We start from the raw sequence: 24,447 nt of genomic DNA, 5'->3' as shown, positions 1-24,447 counted from the left end.
CTCCCTCTCCCTCTCCCTCTCCCTCTCCCTCTCCCTCTCCCTCTCCCTCTCCCTCCTTGACCTTCGATCCTCTAGGACTGAATTCTGAACACTGAAGCTTTCTCAGAAGGCCCCTTTATTCTTACTGCCTGTAGATGCAATTATTGCAGTCTATATATATTGCTAGTCCATCTTTGATTGTCTGGGAGGCTGTATTGTGCTGGTTCTAACTTTGTTGGCATCTCATTGACTTTGTGTTCTAGGATGGAAGAAGTAATAGTACTTCCTCATGATTTTTGGATCATTATTAGATATGAGAGGAGTAGAGTATGGATGGGCACCATTCAAGCAGCTATCTTATCTAGAAGTCTTTGGCTTTTCTTTGAATAAGCATTTGAATGCTTGTAATATATATGGCATTAATTTAATTTGAGGTTGATAGAATGAACTGAACTGTCTTTTCCTATAAGAAATTCATCCAGAAAACCTCTTTGTAGATGCTAGATTTGCTTTAAGTAGATTTACAACTGAAAGTATTCTAATTTGAATCACTATTTTATTGACTTGAGTTGTACAAATTAAACTGGAATGGCATCTTTATATTTTTATAGGATAATAAATTGTCAGAATCAGCTATGCCCTTTTAAAGAAACAAACAAACAAAACTCTTGCCTTCTCTCTTCGAATTAATACTAAGTGTTGGTTCCAAGGCAGAAGAGTGGTAAGGACGAGGTTAATTGACTCACCTAGCATCATACAGCTAGAAAGTGTCTGAGGCTAGATTTGAACCCAGGACTTCTTCCATCTCCAGGTCTGGCTCCCTGTCTATTGAGCCACCTAGCTGCTCCCTCAACCATGTTCTTTTTAAGTTACTTTACTATTTTAGAGATCTATAATTTCATTAGTAGTTTACAGATTTTATCCCCATAACTCCGCAACTGGATTCTCATGTTCTGTAGATGTGGCTTTCTAGTGTCATCTTAACTTAGCTGTCTGGTCCTTCATTGAAAGATTTACAGCCCATAAAAATTTTTCCAGCCTGTTAGAGACTTTTTATTTCGCAGTAGAACAACCTTTGAGAATCTTGGTCATTTCTATATCATAAGGATGCATTGGGGTAGGTTTTTAGTAGAGGCCTTTTAAATTGAGTGTGAAGCAAAACCCCTTGTCAAATAGAGCATACAGTGAATATATTTGATCAGTGGATTTGTTTGATTATTTATGATACAAAAATAATTACTATTCTTTTCTCACCAGTAGTTCCATGAAAATAGCATGTAGTTATAATATAATTAAATTTATTTGATTAAAAAAATTTCTTTTAATTTTCTGAGAATCTATATACTTCAGTGGAAAAAATACTATATAATTGTAAGTCAAAATAATAGTACCTGATTTTGAATTCCATATTTCATCACTTATGAGCTGTAAGATCTTGCACAATTAATTAAAATATTAGTTTTATCCTCTGTAAGATGATTATGTAACTTGTATTACACAACTATTGTGCTGGGTTGTATAGTGAATGAAATTCTGGCCTTGGGGTCAGGAAGATCTGAGTTTGAATCCTTCCTGAGTCACTTAATGACTGTGTGACTCTGGACTATTTACTTACCCTCCTTTGGCTCAGTTTCCTTATCTAAACCACAAGAATAACAGTGACTACCTTCAACATTGTTGTGGTGCTCAGATGAAATAATATGCCTCCTTAAGGTTTTCTGCCCTCTTTATTTGTCTGAGTAGGATTTTAACTCAGGTCGTCCTATTTTTACTCTATCCACTGTGCCACTTGCACATAAAGTGCTTATAAAGTGCTATATAAATTTTAAATATTATTATTTTAAAAGGTAAGTTTCTGTTGTTTAAACTATTTTCTATCTAGAGAAGAAACAGTTCCAAATTACACATCAATACATATAGAACTCTTTTGTATTATATCGTTTGCCACAATTAGTAATTTCTTTCAGTAACTAATTTTACTAATTGGTATGAAACAGGAAGATTAATCCAATATTCTCAGCATTCAAGTTAAAATAGTGAGTGTACTTGTTTCAAATTATAAATATTTGTGCCCATTACTTGACAGGGCCTTTTAGAGTTTTTAACATTCATACACACTGAATTGTTGGAAAATAGCTAACATTAATAAAAATGTTCAAGCAATGTGATTTAGCTCCTTTTAAGTTTGATCTTGTTGGTTTTATTACCTCATTCTGTGTTACCAAGATATTTGGGTTCCTGAAAGACATACTTTATCCATGAAAAGAAAACAGTAATTGCTTGTTGTGTTAAATTGGATTGGAATATAATCTTTCAGGTAATTTATGTTAGTATAGGCTAATTTTTTTACTTTTAGTCCATCTAGAATTCTTGTGCACCTTTTTTTACCTTTTTTTGTAGCTGCTTTTGATTTTGTCTCATAAAATGCAAAAGTAGAATGATAATTAATTTCTAGTCATTTTCTAATTATTGGTTGCTTTTGTAGAATAATATTGAAATTAGTTAATGAAATAAACTTTTAGATGATCTGTTTTTTAATATTCATCTTTTTTTCCATGAAAAACAGCATGGAATAATTGATGGAAAATTGGCCTTGGAAGTTAAGTTTTGCCTTTGACATGTACTGCTTGTGTGATTCTGGGCAAGTCAGCTAACTTCTCAGTGTTCCAGCCAATTGTAAGACTTTATTTGAAGATCAAATGCTGACTTAAATGCATCAAGAGGGTATCCATCTGAACATGGAGGGAAATATTTAGTGTTGTGACTCAAGAATCTAGCCTGGCTGTCATTTTTGTCAGGGATTTGGATATTGACATAGAGAAGACACTTAGAATTGTTATGAAAGACATACCTCACGGAAGCCCATAATAGCTAGGAACCTAAATTTCTTGGTTGGATGAAAGGAGGTGGCAAAACTATAAGAAGATGATATTTAAAATTTGTCCAGTTTTATAATGTTCTATATTTCTCTCAACAACTCTATGCATTTTAAATTTTAGAAGAAAGTAAATAAAAGATAAGAGAAGTAGATGGCTTGATTAGAGTTCATTTGATTAAGACAAGTCAGCAGGTATTTATTAAGTGATACTATGTACCTGGCATGGTATATACATGGGGATTCATAAAAAGTCAAAAGATGGTAATTCACTGTCTCATTGGGGAGACAGCATACAAATAGCCATGTGTAAAGAAGATATATACAGAATAAATTGAAGTAATCTCAGAAAGCAGTAAGATTAAAGAGGACTAAGAAAGAACTTTTAATCCTCACTAGAAAATCTTTTACATATAGTAATCTAATAGCATAGGAAATCATAATTTACTTTCCATTCTTAGAAAAGTTCTAATAGGAAATTTTAATTGATTATTATATGAATTTTTTTTACAAATTGAGTAAATCAGAATTTTGATTGGTTAGATTTGTTCTAAACAGAGAGACTAGCACAAGACAAGGCTGAGTTGAGAAATGTGATTTATTCAGATTCATCTTGCTGAAAAGTGGAAGTTTAAAATACGAAAAGGAATGATATAAACAGACAAACCAGGAAAATGTTTGAAATAATATTAGCATGAGATAATAAGAACCTAAATTAGAATTGAGATAGTATGTGAATGAAAAGGAAAAAGTCTGTAAAAAGAGTAGCGACAGAATTGGCAGTTGTTTTGACAAGGAGAAATGGGAGAAGTCAGGGAGACCACACTTAAGGTTCTGGTCCTGCCTATTTGGATGGTAGCAGAAACCTAAATAGGCAAATCAGGATATGGTTTTGTTGTGCCAGTGATTACTTTGATATGTAGAAGTCTCAAGTTTTAAAATACTAATGGATATTCATGACAAAGGAAATTGAGGTAGTTAGAAATGGGGATTGAAATTTATATAGAGGAAGTCATAGCTGAAATGCTCTGGGGTGCTCAAAAGAATCAAAGCAGAGAATCTCATTGCCATGAATGAAGTTGATCTCTGGCAGAATTCCTTGGAGGCAGAATTTAAGGAATTTCTATGAACTGATTTTTCAGAAGGGAGACCTAGTGGATGTTTTCAACCCAACTAAATTGGGAATGAAGACAAATCCTATGGCAAATTTGTATTTGTAAATACAGACAGGATTTTGGACAAATCACTTAATCATACTGATCCTCATTTGCATAATGATTTTCATTTGTATAATGAACTAGTTAAATTAGATGAGTTTTTAAGTTAGTTCCAGCTTTAAATCTATGAATTTATGATTTTACTTTGGAGTCATCTAGTATAATTTTTGATTGATTAATAAAATGTGAATCTGGTCTGCAATTCTTTTTACTTTGTAAGTTGTCATTCTCTTATAGTTTGGAGCCACTTTCCTTCATACTTGGCAAGCTCTTAGGCTGTATGTAGCAGTCTTGAAGTTGAATGCATTAGCCACTCTAATATTAGGCTTAAAACAACAACAACAAAACTTGACCTGAAGTTTCTACTTTGTCAATCAAACCATTCCTCACAATAAAAAATTAAATAGAAGAAAACCAAGAAAATTCAGCAAAAATAACCAACATCTTTTAAAATCTAACATTGTGGGCAATTTTCCATGCCTGTGGTCCCCCACTTCTTCAAAGATGGAGAGGGAAGTGTCTTCTTAATATCTCTCCTTTGGGGCCAAGCATTATCATAATTTTACACCTTGGATTTTACATTGTTTTATTGTGGTTTTTGTTTTATTTACATTGTTTGGTAATTTCGTATACTATTTTCTTAGCTCTTCTTGTTTAACTGTGTCATTTCTGATATATCTTTTCATACTTCTCTTTTTTCCTTATGGTCATCATTTCTTTTTTTTTTTTTTTAATTGGGAAGAATTATTTAATTAATTAATTTGGGGTATTTTCCCATGGTTACATGATTTATGTTCTTTCCCTCCTCTCCACCTTCCCCCCACCCCAACTCCCCTGTAGCTGACACGTAATTCCACTGGGTTTTATGTGTATCATTGATCAAGTATGGTCATCATGTCCTAAAGAAGCCACATTCTGTTAAATTCATATGTGCCAACTTGCTCAACTTTTCCCTAGTTGGTGGTCTCTATTTTGTTTCTAGGCCTTTACAAAAATGTGAAGATTTGACTTAATCTGTTAGGAAATAGGAATCATTGACCATTTTAAAAATGAGTGATGCCATTGATGCAGGTACTATTTAAGAGAGATTACTCTGTGTATCAATGGTATAGTTGTAATAGGGTAGAGGAGAGCTAGGGAAGGGGTGTGAAAGATTGAATTTTGATGTAGATTAGATAAGCAAAGGCTAAGCTACTCTTATCTTATTTTGGTTCTTTTTTTTTTTCCCCTGTCAAAGTGAATGATCTTTGGACTGGAAAAGTCAAAACAAAAATGATTACTAGGAAGCTATAGCCCAAGATAAGTAAAGAAATAGAGAGTACCTTGATGAGTACAAGTCACTGACCCAGAGGAACTGAATATCTAGGTACTGAAAGAGCTAGTGAATGGTTGGTGGAGTGGTCTTTAAAAGATTTAGGACCAAAAGCATTCCTACAGGATTGGGGAAAAGCAATAGTTTTCCACATTATCCAAAATAGGAAGCCTGTTGGAGTTACTGAACTCCATAGTTCATGTTTGTTTATATATATATATATATATATATATATATATATAATATAGATCAGTGAGCTTTACTTCAATTCCTAGCAAATTTCTAGGTTGTATTATTAAAGGATATTTAACAAATCTCTAGAAAATAATACTGATCACAGAGAGCATGAATGGCTTCATCAAAGACCTGTCATATCAAACTGGAAATATTTTTGGAGTTACTAGATTGTTAGGTCAAAGGAAGACTATGCTTATGGTTTGTTTAGATTGAGTAAAGTATTAGATAACGTTTTTCCAAACTTCTGGAAAAAGTTCCTCCACTTCCTGCCCTTTAACTTCTCAGCCTTTTGTATTTTGTCTTCCAGTCTCATCATTCAATTGCAGTACTTCCCAAAATCCCTTATTTGCCAATTCTGTTTCTTTTCTCTGTCCATATACTTCCTTTAAAAAAACTTTTATTAATAAAATGTATTTCAAGGTATCTTAAGCCCATTCTCCTCTCCCTACACCCTAGAAGGCATCACCTAGCACACGGAGGTGTATATGTAGGTTATATCTTTTGTTTCCATTTTTTAGTCCATTCTCTGAAGGTGACATTCCCAAGTTATTCTTCATATATGGAATCTGTGGTTCTGTATAATGTTCTCTTGATTCTACTTGTTTCATTCTTCATTATCTCATGTAGTTCTTTACAAGTATTAAAAAAGTTAATCTGCTCATCATTCCTCACTGTGTATGTTCATATCCTTCCTAATCTGTGCAGCATTTGACAAGGGTGTCCATTCTCTCGTACCCTTTCCCTCTTTTTTTTTTTTTTCTCCAGAATACTGTCCTGACTCTCTAATTAATCATCTGTATTATATCCCCCAGTTGTGGTTGTTCTTTAGAGCTTTTTGCTGTTCTGTCTTGTTTCTCTGCCCTTTTTGTATTGGTGTCCTCATCAACTCTCATATGTTAAATTATCTCTATGTAAATGGCCTCCACATCTGTATTTCCAGTTCTTGTTTCTGTCCTGAATTCTAGTCCTGCATCTCCCATTACTTATGTGATATTTCAAACTAGGCAAGTCAGACTTACTGAAGAAGTAATTCAACCTTAGGGATAAATAGAAGACTTCTTCATGTGCCAGGTGGATCATGTCATTGCCACAACCTTCCCCTTGTGTTCTGTGGCAACAGCTTGGAACCCTGAACCCCAGGATCTCTGAGAATATCATCACCCTCAAATCAGCTGTCCTCTTTTCATCCTTGTCCTGAAAGCTTCATGGAGAAAAGGGCCCTCTTTCCCCATAGCCACAAATGCCAGCTACCAACCAATTGCTGCTAATGCATAGGTAAGCAAGAGCTCCTGAAATAGCACTGCTCTACTCCCTGTCTTCCCCCCCACCTCTAGCTCTCCTTCTAACGTGGCCCTTAAAGCCACCGTCCAGGGAAGAAACTCATTAATGCCACCTGATTTGCAGTTCCTACTTCCTCAGCCATAGGTGCTGAAGATTCAGAAAGTTATTACCTCTAAAACTTTTGGCATCATCCAATGGCTCATATCTATGGACAGGACATTAAAGATGATGCATTCTGCTGTGCTTTGCCACTATTCACCATTGAATCTTTCCATATGATTTGTAGCAGAAACCTTCCAGATGTGTTATCTCCCCTTATTAGAATGGAAGTTTCTTGAGGACAGCCCTTCTTCATCTTGTTTCCTTGTCATGTGTGTCGTCACAATGCCACCACTCTGATTTGGGCATTATGTGTTGTGATATATGCCTCATTGGTGTCCCTTCTTCAGGTGTCTCCCTTCTTTAGTTCATCTTTTTCACCCAGCTGCCAAAGCCGTTTTCTTCAGGGATGTGTCTGAACCAAGTCACTCATGACTCCGTAAGCTCCAGTGGCTTCCATTTGCTTTAGACATTAAATTTAAGCTCCTCCATTTGGCCTCAAACAACCGTTGCAACCTTCTTGAGCAATATTTTTCCTTCTTATATTCTGCAGTTTAACCAGTTTCACCTTTTTCTTGTTCTTTAAACATGATACTCCGTCTTTCCCTTTATTATCATTTCCTGTCACCCTGAGCTATTCTCCATTGGAACCTGCTCTCTTCCTATGGCTGCTATCTCTATGTGACAGTAAAGGTTTTCAGGAAGAGCTCTTTCTCCTTCTGTCCTGCATTTTATTTGTAGCATATGCTTTTTTTAAAGCATTTTCTTCTTCAATAGAATGTAAGCTTTTTAACGACAAGGACTATTTGTTTTCATCTTTGAATTCCTAGCACCTAGCACCTAGGAGACATTTAATAAGACATTTAATAATTTTTGATAGATTAAAATGATAGATTTAGAACTACATTAATGATTAAGTATTAAATTGGAAAGGAAAAGGGCCCAAGAGTCTTGGTTGGCCCTGACCTTTTTGCCATTGACTTGGATAAACATATAGATGGCACATACTCAACAGATTTGCTGATGACACAAAATGAAAGGGAGGTTAATTAGTTCACTGTATCGCAGTCAGATTTAAAAGGGGCTGACAAGCTAAAGCTTTGGAATGACTCTGATAAGATAAAATTTAATAGGGATGTATCCTATGCATAAGTTCAAAAAAATCAATCTCAGAAGTCCAAAATGTGAGAAATAGGGTTAAGTTTGGTTTGCAAAAGATCTAGGGAACAGCAGAACCTTTTAGGATTCAATAGCATGGTAGAGTAAGCTCTTAGATTATATTTGAAAGGCATAAATTTAAGGAATGTGACACTGACATTTTGCACTGTCCAGATGACCCTTACCTTTCATCTTAGAATCAATATTGTTGTAAGGGCAATTGGGGTTGACTTATTCAGGATCACACAGCTAGGGAGTATTTGAGGCCAGATTTGAGCCCAGGCTCTCCTGTGTTTAGGCCTGCCTCTCAATCCATCAAGCTGCTCCCAGGCACCACATTTCTTTTTTTCCCTTCATTTTTTCATATTTATTTAATTAATACATTAGAATATTTTCCCATGGTTACATGATTCATGTTCTTTCCCTCCCACCTCTCCGATCCAATGAGCAATTCCACAATATTTCTATATTATTAATATTTGTAATAGAGTGATCATTTAAAGTCAACATCCCCATCAAACCATGTGATCAGTCATATGTTTTTCTTCTGCGTTTCTACTCCCACAGTTCTTTCTCTGGATGTATGAATCCAGATCTTTCTCATAAGTTCCTCAGAATTGCCCTGGATCATTGTTGCTAGTAGAGAAGTCCATTACGTTCGATTTTGCCATAATGTATCAGTCTCTGTGTATAATGTTCTCCTGGTTCTGCTCCTTTCACTCTGCATCACTTCCTGGAATTTGTTCCAATACACATTGAATGCCTCTAGTTCATTATTCCTTTCAACATAATAATATGCCATCACCAACAGATACCACAGTTTGTTCAGCCATTCCCTAATCAAGGGACACCCCCTCATTTTCCACTTTTTTGCTACCACAAAGAGCGCGGCTATGAATATTTTTGTACAAGTATTTTTCCTTATTTTCTCTTTGGGTTACAAACCCAGCAGTGGTATGACTCAATCAAAGGGCAGGCAGTAATTTAAAAAGCCCTTTCTGCCCTCCAGAGTGGTTGCATTAGTGTCACAGTTTTGTCACATCCCCTCCAACATTTATTACTTTCCTTTGCTGTCATTTTAGCCAATCTGCTTGGTGTGAGGTAATACCTCAGAGTTATTCTGATTTGCATTTCTCTAATTATGAGAGATTTAGAACATTTTTTCATGTGCTTATTGATAGTTTTGATTACTGAAAACTTCCTATTTATGTCCCTTGCCCATTTATCAATTGGGAAATGGCTTGTTTTTTTTGTACAATTGGCTTAACTCCTTATAAATTTGAGAAATGGGACCTTTATCAGAGGTTTTTGTTATAAAAATTTTTTTTCCCAATTTGTTGCTTGCCTCTGGGTACCACATTTCTAGACGAATGTTCACATAGTGGACAGAGTCGAAATGAGGGCAGCCAGGATGATGGAGAGCCTGGAATTAGTGTCATATGATGTATGAAGGCATATTGAGGTAATTAAATATATTGACCCCAGAGAGGATAATTTTGAGGAACAGGCAAGGTATATGGAGCATAATAAGCCATCTTCAGGTGTCTGAATGACTCTTTTAAGTGATGGGTTTGCTGGACTATAAAGGGCAGAATCAAGAACAGGTGGTGGAAGTTTCAAAGGGAGAAACTTATGCTTAACAGTAAAAACAAAAAAAACCAACTTAATAAGAATTGTCCACATAAGGAATAGAATAGTCTGATGGATATTGTGTTTGCCTATTGCTTTCAAAAGTCTATTAGTAAAGGCTGATTGATAACTTTGGTATATGTTGTAGATTTTTTTTCCCAAGTATATGGCCATTTGATGGCCATTAAAGTTTCCTTCATCTGAAATTCTGAGATTTTGGGGAGGTAGTAGCATCTTAGAATGTGAAGATCCCTTAGGTTATACTCTTTACCAGCTTTGGTGAAGACATGACACACATGCAGAGTGGGTACACGGGGAGCCGCTCAGTTCCCCCTCTTCTCAGGGCCCGAGAACATTTTTTTGCATGCCCTACCCCTTTGTCCAGCCACCCAAGCACTTCCTCTGTTGGCTCTTTCCTATAATGGGGTGGACGGGGTACTGGGGGCAGGGGAGGACCAACTCACAGACAGGTTGAATTTGCCTTCTGGGCACTTGAACTTGGAAAAGGTTCACCAATGCTGCTTTATATAGTATAGAGGATATAGGGCATTTTGTCACAACTATCTCTGCAGTTCCTCAGCTTCACATATCATCTTTAAAAAACAAAGCATCCCAATCCTTGGGTTCTTTTCCATTTGTTGAATATTTGTATTTAGGGTGGGATATTATATTCCTTAGAGATTTAATTTTGTGTGTTTCATACCACTTTGAATGGGTTCATCAAGAGGTTGTCAATGGTAGAACATTGGTCAAAGATTGTGATGGTGTTTGTTTCTTTCTAGTGCTTCCTTTTGAATAAAGAGAGGAAGTTCTAAGCTTCATAAGGGGTTGTGCCCAGAGGGCCTTATTAGCAACAGTTATGAGATTAAACACCAGGAAAGAACAGATCAGGATCTCAATTGGAATTATTGAGATAATGCAGGGAAAGTTTAATAACTTTTATTTTAGAGCATGCTTGAGTTTAATGATTTAAGATAGAATTGGTAAGCTCATTGCAGAAGAAAGGCAGCTTATGATCAGGACTTCCGTACTTGACCAAGAGACAAGATTCTGGGCTTCTCTTGACACTCATGTCCCAGAGTTTCAGTCCTGTATGACAGCTGCCTTATACCATCATGTTAACATAGTTACAGTGTGAAACAGTAACATTCATGACTCATGTGTTCCCATCTAAAGGTTGTCTTTTCTGACACTGCCCCACTTCCTCAGAATCATTGGTATAGATAGTAAGAAGGGTGCCAAGAACCTTCAAGAATCTGTCTATTTCAAAGGTGAATTCTGACATTCTTTCTAGCATCACTGTAGAAAAAGGAGCTTCTGTTTTTAATAGGAGAAATTTGTGCATGGCAGGTCAGGAATAGAAAACAGAGATGAAGCCTTTAAGAAAACAGCCCCAAAACACAAAGTATAGCGATATCTCCATGATGAACTGTTTGTCTGAGTAGATTACAATAGAGTATAAGGTAAATGCCAGCAAATGTGCCTTTCTTATCTAATTTGTTGGACAGACTTGGTCTGCTGCAGTGGATTAGCAAGAGACACTAATAGAGTCTAGAAGTGGAGGAAAAAAACAAAGTAGCCTGTTAAGTTGAGTACCTACAGGGTTAGGACTACCAAGCAAAAAGATGGACTACAAGTCATGAGGAGAACTGCCATGCTGTTATAAGAAACCCTTCTTCTGTTTGGCAAGTGGCTAGTCCTGGTATGGATGCAGGAAGACGGCTCAGACTAACTTAGCATGTTGAGCACAGCTCCAGGAGGTGATGAAGGATGTTAGTGACATCAAGATTCACCTCATCCCCATCTCCTTGTTCAACAGTTCTGCACACACCATACCATGTGTCTTTGTGTTCATACCACTTACACTGGCCCTACAGGGCAAGGACCAGTACCTCTCTTGGGAACACTTACTGAGGCATTTTCAGGGCACCAAGAAGCTGTAGCATGTGTAGCAGCCAAACAACTGTAAAACCAAATGGGCAGGCAACAGGCCAAACCAGGCTAAGGATAACCAATAGGCCTCAAACCTGTTGATGAGTTAGTGGAATGTCTGCCCCAAACATGTGAAGACTTTCCCTAATGGAATGGGTGGGGGGAGTGGGGAAGAACAATTTGTTTCAACATCATGAAGGTGGCAGTTGAAACAGGTGCTTAGAGTCTAGTCAGACATCAAAGGTGCCAAGACCATCCACCACATCCTGCCCATCAAAGGTTGTCCTGACTTTTATCTCACCATTGGACTTTGATGACTGGGAGAGAGAGTGAGGCAGACAACTTTGTGCAGCTGCCTTACTTAAATACAATTCATGTACTAGTCAACACATCATTCTTGTTGTCATTGGGCTTAGGATAAACACGCTGTCCAGGAAAGAAATGATGGTGACCTGAGTTATACTGACCAGGAGTGTGAGAATCAAGAACAGATTGTTGCATTCTGGCTACTGATTTTGTGGGTATAGAAGAAATGTGTATATAGGGGTGGGTGTGTGTGTGTGTGTGTGTGTGTGTGTGTGTGTGTGTGTGTGTGTGNATAGGGGTGTGTGTGTGTGTGTGTGTGTGTGTGTGTGTGTGTGTGTGTGTGTGTGTGTGTGTGTGTGTGTAAGCATTTATTTTTACACACAAACACAGCGCAGGAGAGGGGGGATGCTTAAGATGATTTTCATATTTTGAGTTCTCAGTGACAAGTTGTGTCTGTATACAGCTAGAACATTAGAAGGTGCCATTCAGTTTGGGAACTATAAGAATATTGATTTAACCTTTGGACATACTGAATGAGTTGCTAATGGGACATGAAGATATCTAAGGGATATATGTATGTTAAAAATGAAGCAATAAGGGTGTCCGAAATTGCCAAGGGAAGAAAATAGGCTCTAGGAAATAACCTTGGGTACATCCACATTTAGGATGTTGCAGAAAGAGAAATTGAACTTCTAAAAATCTGAGATAGGAAAGGAATACTCAAGCAGAGTTGACAGGCAGGACAGAGCTATGTTATGGTAGCTGAAGGAGCGTGTATGGTGGGATACCTCTTTAGTTAAAGATTCAATTAGGTAGTAGCTAAGATTCCTTCTGCTTTTGAGATTCTGTAGTTCTGGATGATGGGGACTGAGAAAAGGCCATTGGATTTGGCAATTTAAATTTACTGGTTAACTTGGAACATTAAAACAGTGGTGCCAGAAGTCAGACCGAAGGATATTAAGAAGTGAATTGGTAGTGAAGATAGGAACTATAGATTGTTCTAGAAAGTTGAGCAGTAAAGCAAAAGAGAGATATATATGTTCATTATTACATTTAATCAGCAAGTAACACTTAAGTGCCTACTATGTTTTAAGCATTGTTTTAAGCTCCAGAGATAAAAGGCAGATTACATTTTTTTAAACCCTATCATCCATCTTAGAATTAATATTGGTTCCAATGCAAAAAAAGTGGTAAGAGGTAGGCAATGGGGATTAAGTGATTTGCCCAGGGTCACATAGCTAGGAAGTGTCTGAGGTCAGATTTGAACCCAGAACCTCCAATATCCAGGCCTGGTACTCATTCCACTGAGCACCTAACTTCCCCTCAGATTGCTTTTGATTGGGTGAAAACATAGCTACAAAACCTACCCCTCAAAATTTTACACCAAAAACTGATTGTATAAAATATACAAAGTAATTTCTGGGGTGACGATACTAGCAACTTAAGTAGTTAAATACACAATGTTTTGGGAGGAAAGGCACTAAAGTGGAAGTTTAGGAAAAGCTTCATGTAATGATAGTGCTCGAACCAAATCTTTTCTCTTTAATGGTTGGGCTCAGGCTTGCTGAGTTTGTTACCTTAGTTGCATCTTAAGTGCCTTTGCTTTTTGGAACACATTCTTTTTATTCCCTCTTATGATTTATGGTGGGTGCAGAATATTCTTGTGTTAAACTTCCTTTCCCTCATATTTGAATATCTTTCTTTTACTTGCAAAAATTGTCATTAGAATTGTTAAATTTAATCACCAGCTATTTTGGAATTTGTGGCATGATTTTTTTTTCCCTAAAAAGTGATGTATGAATTTTGTGTTTGGCATTTTGTTTTTTGTGTTCAGAGGTTCTGGGCAGTTTTTTTTTAGTTTATCTCTTGCATTATAGTATTCTGATTTTTTTGACTTGATATTTTCTTCTGGGAAACCTGCCATTCTTAAAGTGTGTCTATGCATCCTGTTTTTGAGATCAGTATGTTTTACTTGTATATGGACCGTATTTTGTTTTAACATCATTTTTCATTTCTTCCTCCAAATTGTCCTTCACTTCTGTGTACTTGTATTCTCAGTAAATTTTTTCCTTCTTTAGTTTTTTATTTGTGTCTTTTCACTGTGTTTTCATGGTTTTCTATTCTGCATATCATTTTTACTGTGCAGGCCAAAATTCTTCTTTCATAATCCTCACTTCTCTTTTAAACCATTTGAGAACACCTTGTTCTGTAGTTCTTTACTCCCTTGGAAATCCACAGGGTCCTCTGACTCAAGTGGCATTTCATTGACCTTTTTATAGGTTCTCAGCTGGGTCAAAGAGGATCAGACTCTAGGGCCAAGAGTCACAGGAGTTTGAACTTGGGGGATAGGTCATACTGCTGCTAACTCTTGTTGGGGCAAAGCAGAGTGAAATTGGCTGCTAGTTAATATTCAAACTCTTGAACAAGAAAAGGGGATGAATTCTTTTGAACCTTTGAGTCAAGGGTACTTTATTTAGGAAGTTGGAGGGGGAGGTATTATATTTTTCAAACTGTGTGACCCTTGCACAGGGGTTGGCAACCATTTTGGCAATGAGAGCCATAAACACCACATTTTTTAAAATGTAATTTCATGAGAGCCGTACAGTACTCACAGGGCCGCTCCTGTAACAGCGCCTGAAAAAAAAATGGACTTTATGGCTCCTGCAGAAAGAGCCATATGTTGCTGACCCCTGCCCTTGCAGATCATTTAACCTCTTCTCTGATTTAGTTTCTTCATATTTAAATGAGGTTAATAATAGCATTTATACCCTAGGGAGCCTAGGTAGCTGAGTGGGTAGGACCTGGACTCAGAAAGTTGTTGTAAAGTCATTTCGGTCATGTCCAACAATTTGTGATTTCATTTTTTTTTTTTTTTTTTTGGCAAAGGTATTGGAATAGTTTTCCATTTTCTTTTCCAGCTCATTTTTATAGATAAGGAGAGTGAGGTCAAGTTACTTGACCAGTGTTACACAGCTAGTAAGTGTCTGAGACCAGATTTGAATTCAGGTCAAGACCATATCTGTGTAAGTCTTTTTCAGGCTTAATATCCCTATTTCTTTTAAATAATTCTTATAAGTCCGGAATTCCAGACCCTCCACCATTGATTGCCTTCCTTTGGACATTCCTTGATTATGAATGTCTTTTCTAAAATGTGGAATCTAGAACTTGTCAGAAGTGGTCTCAGTAAAGTACAGTGGGGCTGTCTTTTTTTTTTTTTTTAAGTTAAATTTACTTTTTAAAAATTATTCCAACTGTTTACAAATCTAAACAAAGCAAGCATTTCCATGTATAAAGAAAAAGAAGATATTACACAAACGAAACCCCAAATCTCCTTTATTTTTAACTTACCTCACGTAGGATATTTTCATGGAGGGATACATGTTCATATAAAGTATCTGTCATGTTTATCTTTCTGTTCACTTTCTGGAATTAATGTTCTCAGTTTATTCTTTTAGAATTAGTTCTGTGGCTGTGTATCATGTTCTCCTGGTTCTACTCATTTTACTGTTCATTATTTTGTATAATTCTTTCCAGGTTTTTAAAAAAAACACTTATCATTTTTTTTATAGCTCAACAGTATTCCTTCAGAATCGTATACCACAATTTGTTCAGCCATTGGGATTCCCTCAGTTTCCTATTCTTTGCCACCACAAAAGACAGCTACTTTAAATACTTTGGGACCTAGAGGTTCTTTTTCTCTTTCCCTAATCACCTTGGGGAAACCAACCCAGCAATGGTATTGCTGCATTATAAGGTTATTGATGTTATTCCAAATTGCTCTTCAAAATGGTTGGATCTATTCATAGTTCCACTAATAGTGTATTAGCATCTCTGTTTTTCCATGTCCCCTCCATCGTTTGTCATTTGGCCCTTTTATCATTTTAGCCAGTCTGGTAGATATGACCTGATATCTCAGAGTTGTCTGGGTTTGCAGTTCTCTGATCAGTAGTGATCTGGAGCATTTCTTCATCTACCTACATCTGACTTTGGTTTCTTCATCTGAAAATTGCTTATTCATATCTTTTGCCCTTTTATCAATTGGAGGATGGCTCTTATTCTTATAAATTTGACAAAGTTCTCTATATATTTTAGATATGAGATCTCTGAGGAGTTGTTCGTAAATTTTTTTTCTTCCAGTTTTTCTGTTTTCCTTCTAATCTTGACAGCATTTATTTTATTTTTACAAAACCTTTTCAATTTAATGTATTCAGAATTACCCATTTTATATTTCACAGTGCTCTTCAACTCTTATTAACTCATAAATTCTTCTTCTATACATAAATCTGATAGGTAATATGTTCCCTGTTCTTCTGATTTACTTATGATATCTCCTTTTATGACTAGAACATGTATCTATTTTGATCTTATCTTAGTGAATAGTGTAAAATATTTGTTATTGGTCTATATCTAGTTTCTGCCAAACTAGTTTCCCGTTATCCCAGCAATTTTTTTCCAAACAGCGATTTGTTATCCCCAAATCCTGAATCTGTGATTTTATCAAATATCAAATTAATACAATCTTTTACTGCTATTTTCTATATGTCAGTTCTGTCCCTCACTGGTCTACCTTTCTCTTTCTTAGCCAGTACCAGATAGTTCTGATAATTATTGCTTTATATAATACATTTTGAAATCTGGTACTGCTAGACCTCCTTTTATATATTTTTTCATTAAGTCCTTTGATACTCTTGCTCTTTCATTCTTTCAAATAAATTTTGTTATTGTTTTTTAACTCAGTAAAATATTTTTTTGGTAATTTAATTGGGATGGCACCGAATAAGTTGAGTAGTTTAGGTAGGATTGTCATTTTAATTATATAATGGCTGTGCCCATCCATGAATGATTAGTGTTTCTCCATTTATTTAGATCTGTCCTTATTTGTGTAAGAAGTGTTTTATAATTATGTTTATATAGGTGTTAGGTTTATTTTGACAGGTATACATTCAGATATTTTATTCTATCTGTGGTTATTTCAAATAAAGTATCTTTCTATCTCTTCTTACAGGACTATTGTTAGTAATATATAAAAATGCTGATGATTTAAGTGAATTTATTTTGTATGCTACTATGATAGAATTATTGATTGTTTAACTTTTTAGTTGATTTTCTGGGATTTTCTTCAGGTAATCATCATGTCATTAGTAAACAGAGGTAGTTTTATTACTTCTTTGCCATTTCTGACTCTTTAAATTTCTTTTTCTTCTCTTATTGTTAGCATTTCTAATACTATGTTAAATAATATCAGTGGTATTAGGCATCCAAGATTGTTATTTTCTTCCTGGAAGTTAGGAAACTATTGAAATAATATTAGCTTTTGTTCATTTTTTTGGCTCGCATTTTGATTCTTAAAGATCTTTCATCTCACCAGATATATCAGATCTTTTGCAAACCAACATAACCATATGTAACAATGCATTTTGTATGTGTAAAACTAATTTACCATTACATATGCTTATTAGGGTTGAGGATGTACTGAGAACTTAAGAATCATCAATACCTGTAAATCAAACTTTATTGACTTAAATGATACAGATAACAAATCTTCTAGGAACAAATTGCCAACCTGATTGCTAAGGGTCCAGTTAAATGTGTCTTGTTTTGTGGTGCTCATACCTTTTCTCTCCTGTCAGAGAGACTATGTGCTCCTCTCCATTCTGGCAAAATTCCATTAATCATCAGTACTCTTAAATTAAGATGGGCTGCTCACACGTCTAAGTTGAAGTTCCTGAAGTCTACATGAAAGTGATCTTTACTTCTGTACATTTTCATTAGATTTATATTGATCATTTATTTTTGTGTCTGATCACAATGTAATTTATATTAACATACTTATTTGTGTGTACCTTATATAACTGTCATTACAATCTCTTTGAGGGCAAAGATTATCATTCATTATTGTATTTCCTAGGCCATAGTGCCTTATAGTTGCAGAAAGTGGAGACTTAAAAAAAAGAACTTGGAAATACTGAGCAAATACTAGAATTTATAAATGTGTAAAGCATCTACATAAAATTGGTGGTTGAAACCATGAAAATAAATGAGCTTCTTGGGGAAAAGTGAACCTCTCTGTCTCTCTCTTACTAAGATCTATTTATGTATATATAGGGGCAAATAGGTGGTAAAATGCTTAGAGCTCCCGGCCTGAAATCAGGAAGACCCAAGTTCAAATCCAGATTCAGACACTTAGTAGCAGTATAATCCTGGGCATGTCAGTTAACTTCCATATATCTTCATTTCCTTGTCTGTAAAATGGGAGTAATAATAGTATGTATCTTCTAAGGTTGTTGTGAAACCCACCTGAGATAATATTTATAAAGTGCTTAGCATGCTGCCTGGCACATCGTAAATATTATATAAGTGTAACTAGTATTATGCATTATTATCTAACTGCTTGCTTCCCCAAGTTTAAATCCCACATTACCAATTGACTGTTGTACATTTCAGATTTGATTTCCTTCTCAGTTTCTTTCACAGAATCATAATCCATATTATGCCCTCTGAACATGGGTGGTCCCCATACTATGTATGGTTCCAAGGCAGAAGAGCGCTAAGGGCTAGGCAATGGGAGTTAAGTGACTTGCTCAGGGTCACAGAGCTAGGAAGTGTCTGAGGCTAGATTTGTAGCCAGAACCTCCCATCTCTAAATCTGGCTCTTAATTTATTGAGCTACTTAACTGCCCCCAATTCCTGTGATTTTAATTAGTATCTCAATGCATGTTGGTCCCACATCACCAGTTTCCCAATAGACATTTCAAATTAAATCAGACTGAATGTCTTGGTTACATTACAAACTCAACAGATCCCTAACTAAACTTACTTTTTCCTCTAAAATTTAGAGTCTAAATCTTTCTCTCATACTTCCCTATTTCTGCAAAATCACAATTCTCCTCCCTTGGCATTATCTTCTACTCCTTGTTCACCCTTGTCTTCTATATATCCAATAAGTTTCCAAATCTTGCCATTTCTACCTTCACAACTTCTCTAACTCCTGGGTGGCCCCTTCTTTCCACTTATACAGCTACAACCTTTGGTCAAGCCTTCCTCACCCCTCTCCTTAGAATAGCCTTCTGATTAATTGCTTGCATCAACTCTCTTACCACTCCTCCTGTGTATTGCTACCATCATAATTGTCCTTAAATACAGATATGACCTTGTCTCTCCCTTACTTAACTTCCTTCACACCAGTGACTTCCTATGGCTCCCACATAAAATATAAACACTTCTCTCTCCGAGTCCTTCATAACCTGGCTCCAATTTGCCTCTCCATACACTGCAATTCAGCCAAATTGATCTTTTCCTTGTCTCTCACATAGAACATTCCATCTCCTGTTGCCATGCTTTAGAATTGGCTCTCCCATTTTCTTGGAGTTCATTTCTTTGTTATGTCCTTCTCATAGAATTTCTCTTCTACTGGAAGTCTTTTGTCACTCCCCAACTACTAGAGCTCTCCTTTCAACAAAAATATCAACAACAGTAACATTTAACTACTTCGTATATATTTGTATTTCTTAACTTTATATTTATTCTATGTGTATTTATATATGTACTTGTCTTTCCCCTTAGAATTAAAGGTCCTAGTGAATAAGGATTGATTTTTTTTCCCCCTTCATACTGGTATCCAAACACAGTACTGACATGTAGTAGGTGGCTAATAATATTTATTTACTAATTGATCTTTTGACAAAGAACAATCTATCGTTGGACTTGTATTCAAAAGTCCTTCTAGTTTGATAAGATCTGCAATCACATAACCTTTGTAAACCCAGAGGCACCAAGAATGAGAAGAGAACTCTTAAGAAAGGAGACAGTCAACAAATATTTTTTATTTCTCAAAAGGCTCATCCATCCCAGCTCCAATATTCTATTATTAATTCTAATGTTTTAGCTATAAAAATGGTAGTATAAAATTTTGATTAGTTTTAGAGTCCATTTGAATTAATTAGGTTGCTTAAAAGTTGATGAAGATTAGAGAATCGAACTTTCACTTGAAATAATACCAAATTGCATCAGTTAGGATAATATTTTTCATATGTGTATGTGCATAATTTTTCCATTATTTCATTTAGGGCTTAAATAGAAATGGTGCTTAAAAATAAAATGTTTCATTAAATTTTCTAGCTCATACTGTCATATATTTAAGGATCTAGATTTATAGAATGTATGATAAATTTTGTTGTTGATTTAAAAAAATTGGATGCTTATTCATATATATGCCCCACACTTAAAACTACTTTTCCTTCTTAACTGCCTCTGCCTCAGCTCTTACCCAATATTACCCAGAATGGACTTGAATAGTATGTAGTTGCCTCCTTCTCATATGAACAAGGTCTTGATGATTTAAAATTTTAGGTTTTTAGAAATTATTTTGTTGTGAAATGTGTTTTCAAATTTACTTTGAACAAGTTTGTTCTGCTGTTTCTAAATTGTATTTTAAATTTATTTCTCAAAAAGAAAAGTAATGGAACCTCACTGTTACTCATTCCACACAAACTAGGAAACTGGCTATAATATCTTCTTGTCAAGCTGAAAATTTAATGTAATTAAAAGAATTTTTTTTGCGAAGTCGTTCATTTATTTGCTAAAATACTAAGGCTTCGAATTTAATTGCTAGTGTCTCACTACTATGTATTGAGCATAGTACTATTTGGACTTAATTTGAGATGCCTTTTAAATCATCTCTAATTTCAAGTTTCTTAATCTGACTAGTTCTGGATTCGAATTTTTGAAAACTGGGACTCATATCCCTACTCTACAGACTGTGTGGCCTTGGGAAAGTCATTTTCCCTCTATGGGCTCAAGTTTACTAATACTTAAAGTAAAGGAATTGGAATAGTTGATCTCCTAAATTCCAAATTCCATTGTCCTGTGATTACTTATATTTAGGTAGTCTTTGGCAGATTAAGCATCCTAGTCCTGCTTCTTTCATCTATATCAGTAGTTCCCAAAACTTTTTTGGCCTACTGCCCCCTTTCCAGAAAAAATATTACTTAGCCCCCTGGAAATTAATTTTTTTTTTAATTTTAATAGCAATTAATAGGAAAGATAAATGCACCTGTGGCCATCACTGTGCCCCTAGATTGCTGCAGCACCCACCAGGGGGCAGTAGTGCCCACTTTGGGAATCACTGATCTATATAATGGAGGTAATTCTTTTTTCACTACCTTCCTCAATGGGATGTTGTAAAGATCAAATGAAATAAGATTATTGTTTCCTTATAAAATACAAATGGTTAAATAATTGAGTTTCATGGACTACATATAAAATTACATTGAATATGAATCAGTAAAGTTAGTTGAAAATATAATTATTTTCAGTAAACTCATCATATTTTTCAGTATTTAGGTACAGTGTAAGTTAAAAGTATGTGTAGTTACAACTATTTCAGCAGGAATAAAATAAGACCTTAAATAAAAGGAAAGTCACAATGTGTATTTATAGTTGAAGATTATCATTGTAATTTTATATAAGAACAATGAAGATATGATTTTTTGAATAGAAAAATGATGTTTGAGATAAATATCTCTGACTAGTCTCATCACCAGATACCCAGATATTTAAGAATCTAGTGTTCCATTGCTTGCAAACAGATTTGTGATCCCATCTAATATTGCACAGTTTGGCCTATCATACAGCCTAGCAGTTCACCCTTGATTTTCCATTATCTCTGCCAAGCCAATCTGTCTGGGAAGTTAGGTATTGCTGGGTGTTATTCAAAATAATATTTTTCCCTAAAATAACTTTCTCTTTAGGTGACAAACAGCATGTTTGGTGCTTCAAGAAAGAAGTTTGTAGAGGGGGTCGACAGTGACTACCATGATGAAAACATGTACTACAGCCAGTCTTCGATGTTTCCACATCGGTCAGAAAAAGATGTAAGTTAATGTTACATTGGTTTTTGCTAATTAATGTGTGACTCTAAAGTTTTTGTATATTATCTAGAAAGGAATTTATATCCATTTTCTAACTTTGCAAGTTTGTGCCTTATTTTTGGTTTTCTAAATAAATCAATATGGCAAATTCTGTTTCCTAGGAGAAAATAATGGAACCATAATTACAAAACCTGATATTAATGTGTAGAGAAATGTATTTATTAGAACTTAGATTTAGAAATTTATTCAGATTGTTTCTCTAAAAATATCTAAAGATTTCCCCAGAAGATAGTGAATCCCTAGAATAAGGAGCATTTTTCTCTTATGTCCCTTAAAGTACTGGGTCAACATGAATAGTAGGTTTCCTCCTTCCTCTTTTCTCCTTCCTCCTATTATACTTCCCTTTTTTACCATCACTTTACACTCTCTTATCCTTTGAAATTAACACTATCTATTTTTATCATTTGGTTCAACTTCTTGTCATCATCATTTCTGAGACTCTACTTCATTCTTTTTACTTTGTTAAGAAGCTTGACACCTGGCTCATAGTCATTCTTTCTGTTCTAAGGCTTGACTTCATATTTGACAAACAGTGTGAAGACACCCACTATGTGCCAGGTTGAGAAGACTACAATTGTAGAATTCAAAGACAGAAAATTAAACAGTCTTGCATTCAAGGAGCTTTGCTTTCAAGTCCTAGTATCTAGGGGAGACAGCACAAACACACCATTTTGAACCAGTCCTGTGATTTTGTTGGTATAAGGAGTTTCTAATGAAGAATTTCTACCTAAGAAGTTGAGCCCCTTTCCCTGAAACTTAAGGTTGCTAAGACATTAAGAGAGCAAATAACTTAGTTTTTGTCAGAGCTACACAGTCAAAAGTCCTTCTCTTTGAAACAACTTCTCTGTCTGAAAGGCTAGCTCTATCTACTATTTTATGCATTATAAAAGTATATACAGAATAAACATTTTTATTTTTAAAAAAGATACAAGAAAGGATACAAGCATTTGGAAAGAGTGTCAGTAAAATCTTTATATAGAAGAAGATTTTTGATGTGTAACTTGAAGGGAGTGAGGAATTCTGGGAGAGGGAGGTGGAGGAGAGGGATAAAGGGCCTTCTATGTTTGGGACACGAATTCTAGGCATGACAGTGTATGGAATATTAGATTAGAGTAGTCCAGAAAGGAGAATAATATATAATGATGCCAGAAAGCTCTGTGAAAGGCTTTCTCAAGAGTTGACTGAGTGAAAGGGGTAGGCTGATGTGGTCAGAGATGCTCTTATGGAAAATGACCTTGGCTGCTCTGTAGAAGGCTGATACCAGACTCAACTCGAAGTAGCTCCCTGAAAGCTGTGTACTGACCTAGGAAACCACACATTAACATAATCTGTGTTGGATCTTTATTTATTTTGTTGAGCATTTTCCAATTACATTTTAATTTAGTTTTGGCGACACTCAGTTTGACACCTGGTATAGAGAGGATAGTTTTATTGCAGTGGTCTAGGCAAGGGGCAATGAAGCCTTGTTCTGATGTGATGGCTATGTGAATTGAAAGAAAGGTTTAGATTTGAGAGATGTTGTAGATGTGGAAAGAACAAAATGTGGCATCTGATTAAAAATGTTGGGTGAAGAAGGATTAGAAGTCAAAAATAAAAAGGGGAGATTGTGAACCTTAGAGATATGAGGAATGGTGGTGCCCTCAATAGAGAGGTTCCATAGAGGGTTGTCTTTGGAGTGGTAGCAGTGTTAGGAGAGGAAGAGACATTATGGAGGCAAAATCAACAGGACTTGGCAACAGATTGGCAATTGGTAGTGAGAGATCATCAGGAGTTAAAGATGACACTTATGTTACCAACCAGGGTGACTGTGAAGATCTTGGTACCTAGCTAAGTTGGGATGGGGAGCAATTTGGGGAAAGATAATAAGTTCAAATTTTGATATGTTGAATTTAAGATATGTGGGACATTTAGTTTGAAATGTCCAGTAGGTAGTTAGGGACATAAGACTTGGAGGTTGGCGAGTTCAGCAGAGAGATTAGAGATATATAAGTAGGTTTGATAATCATCATCATGGAGATGATTGTTGAATCTCTGGGAACTGATGATATCACTAAGTGATATATAGAGAGAAGAGATAAAGACCCAGGACAGAGCTCTGTGGGACACCCATTGTTAGTGAGCATGACTTGGATGAAGATCAAACAAAAGAGACTAAGGAATGGTAAGATAGGTAGGAGAACCAGAAGAGGATAGTGTCACAAAAACCTAGCAAGCCAAGGATTTCAAGCAGAAAAAGGTGATAAAGAGCATCAAAAATTATAGTGATGATAAAAGAAGAATAAAAGTTTAGAAAAGGCATTAGATTTGTCAATTAAGAGATTGTTGGTAAATTTGGAAGACAACAATTTCACATGAATGATGAGTTTGAAAGTCAGATCATAGAGAGTTAAAAAGTGAGAGGAAAGGAACTGGGAATACCTAATATAGATAGAAGAGATATAGGAAGTTAGCCATTTGGGGTAAACGGATTGAATGAGGTATTTTGGAGGATGG

At 35.6% G+C, this 24,447-nt stretch overlaps 1 protein-coding gene across 2 annotated transcripts in view; it reads left to right on the top strand.

Annotated features, from left to right (window-relative positions):
* The window catches only part of CNOT2 (CCR4-NOT transcription complex subunit 2), a 183,016-nt gene that overhangs the window by 99,053 nt on the left and 59,516 nt on the right, over nucleotides 1–24,447 (top strand). For both annotated transcript variants that reach the window (XM_044678084.1, XM_044678083.1), the window contains one exon: nucleotides 21,775–21,897. In XM_044678084.1, coding sequence (XP_044534019.1) covers nucleotides 21,775–21,897 — 123 coding nt within the window. The remainder of the gene's footprint in view (nucleotides 1–21,774; nucleotides 21,898–24,447) is intronic.

The sequence above is a fragment of the Gracilinanus agilis genome, chromosome 5 (assembly GCF_016433145.1).
Source record: "Gracilinanus agilis isolate LMUSP501 chromosome 5, AgileGrace, whole genome shotgun sequence".
NCBI classification, from domain to species: Eukaryota; Metazoa; Chordata; class Mammalia; order Didelphimorphia; family Didelphidae; genus Gracilinanus; species Gracilinanus agilis.
This window is presented reverse-complemented; position numbering and strand designations above follow the sequence as displayed.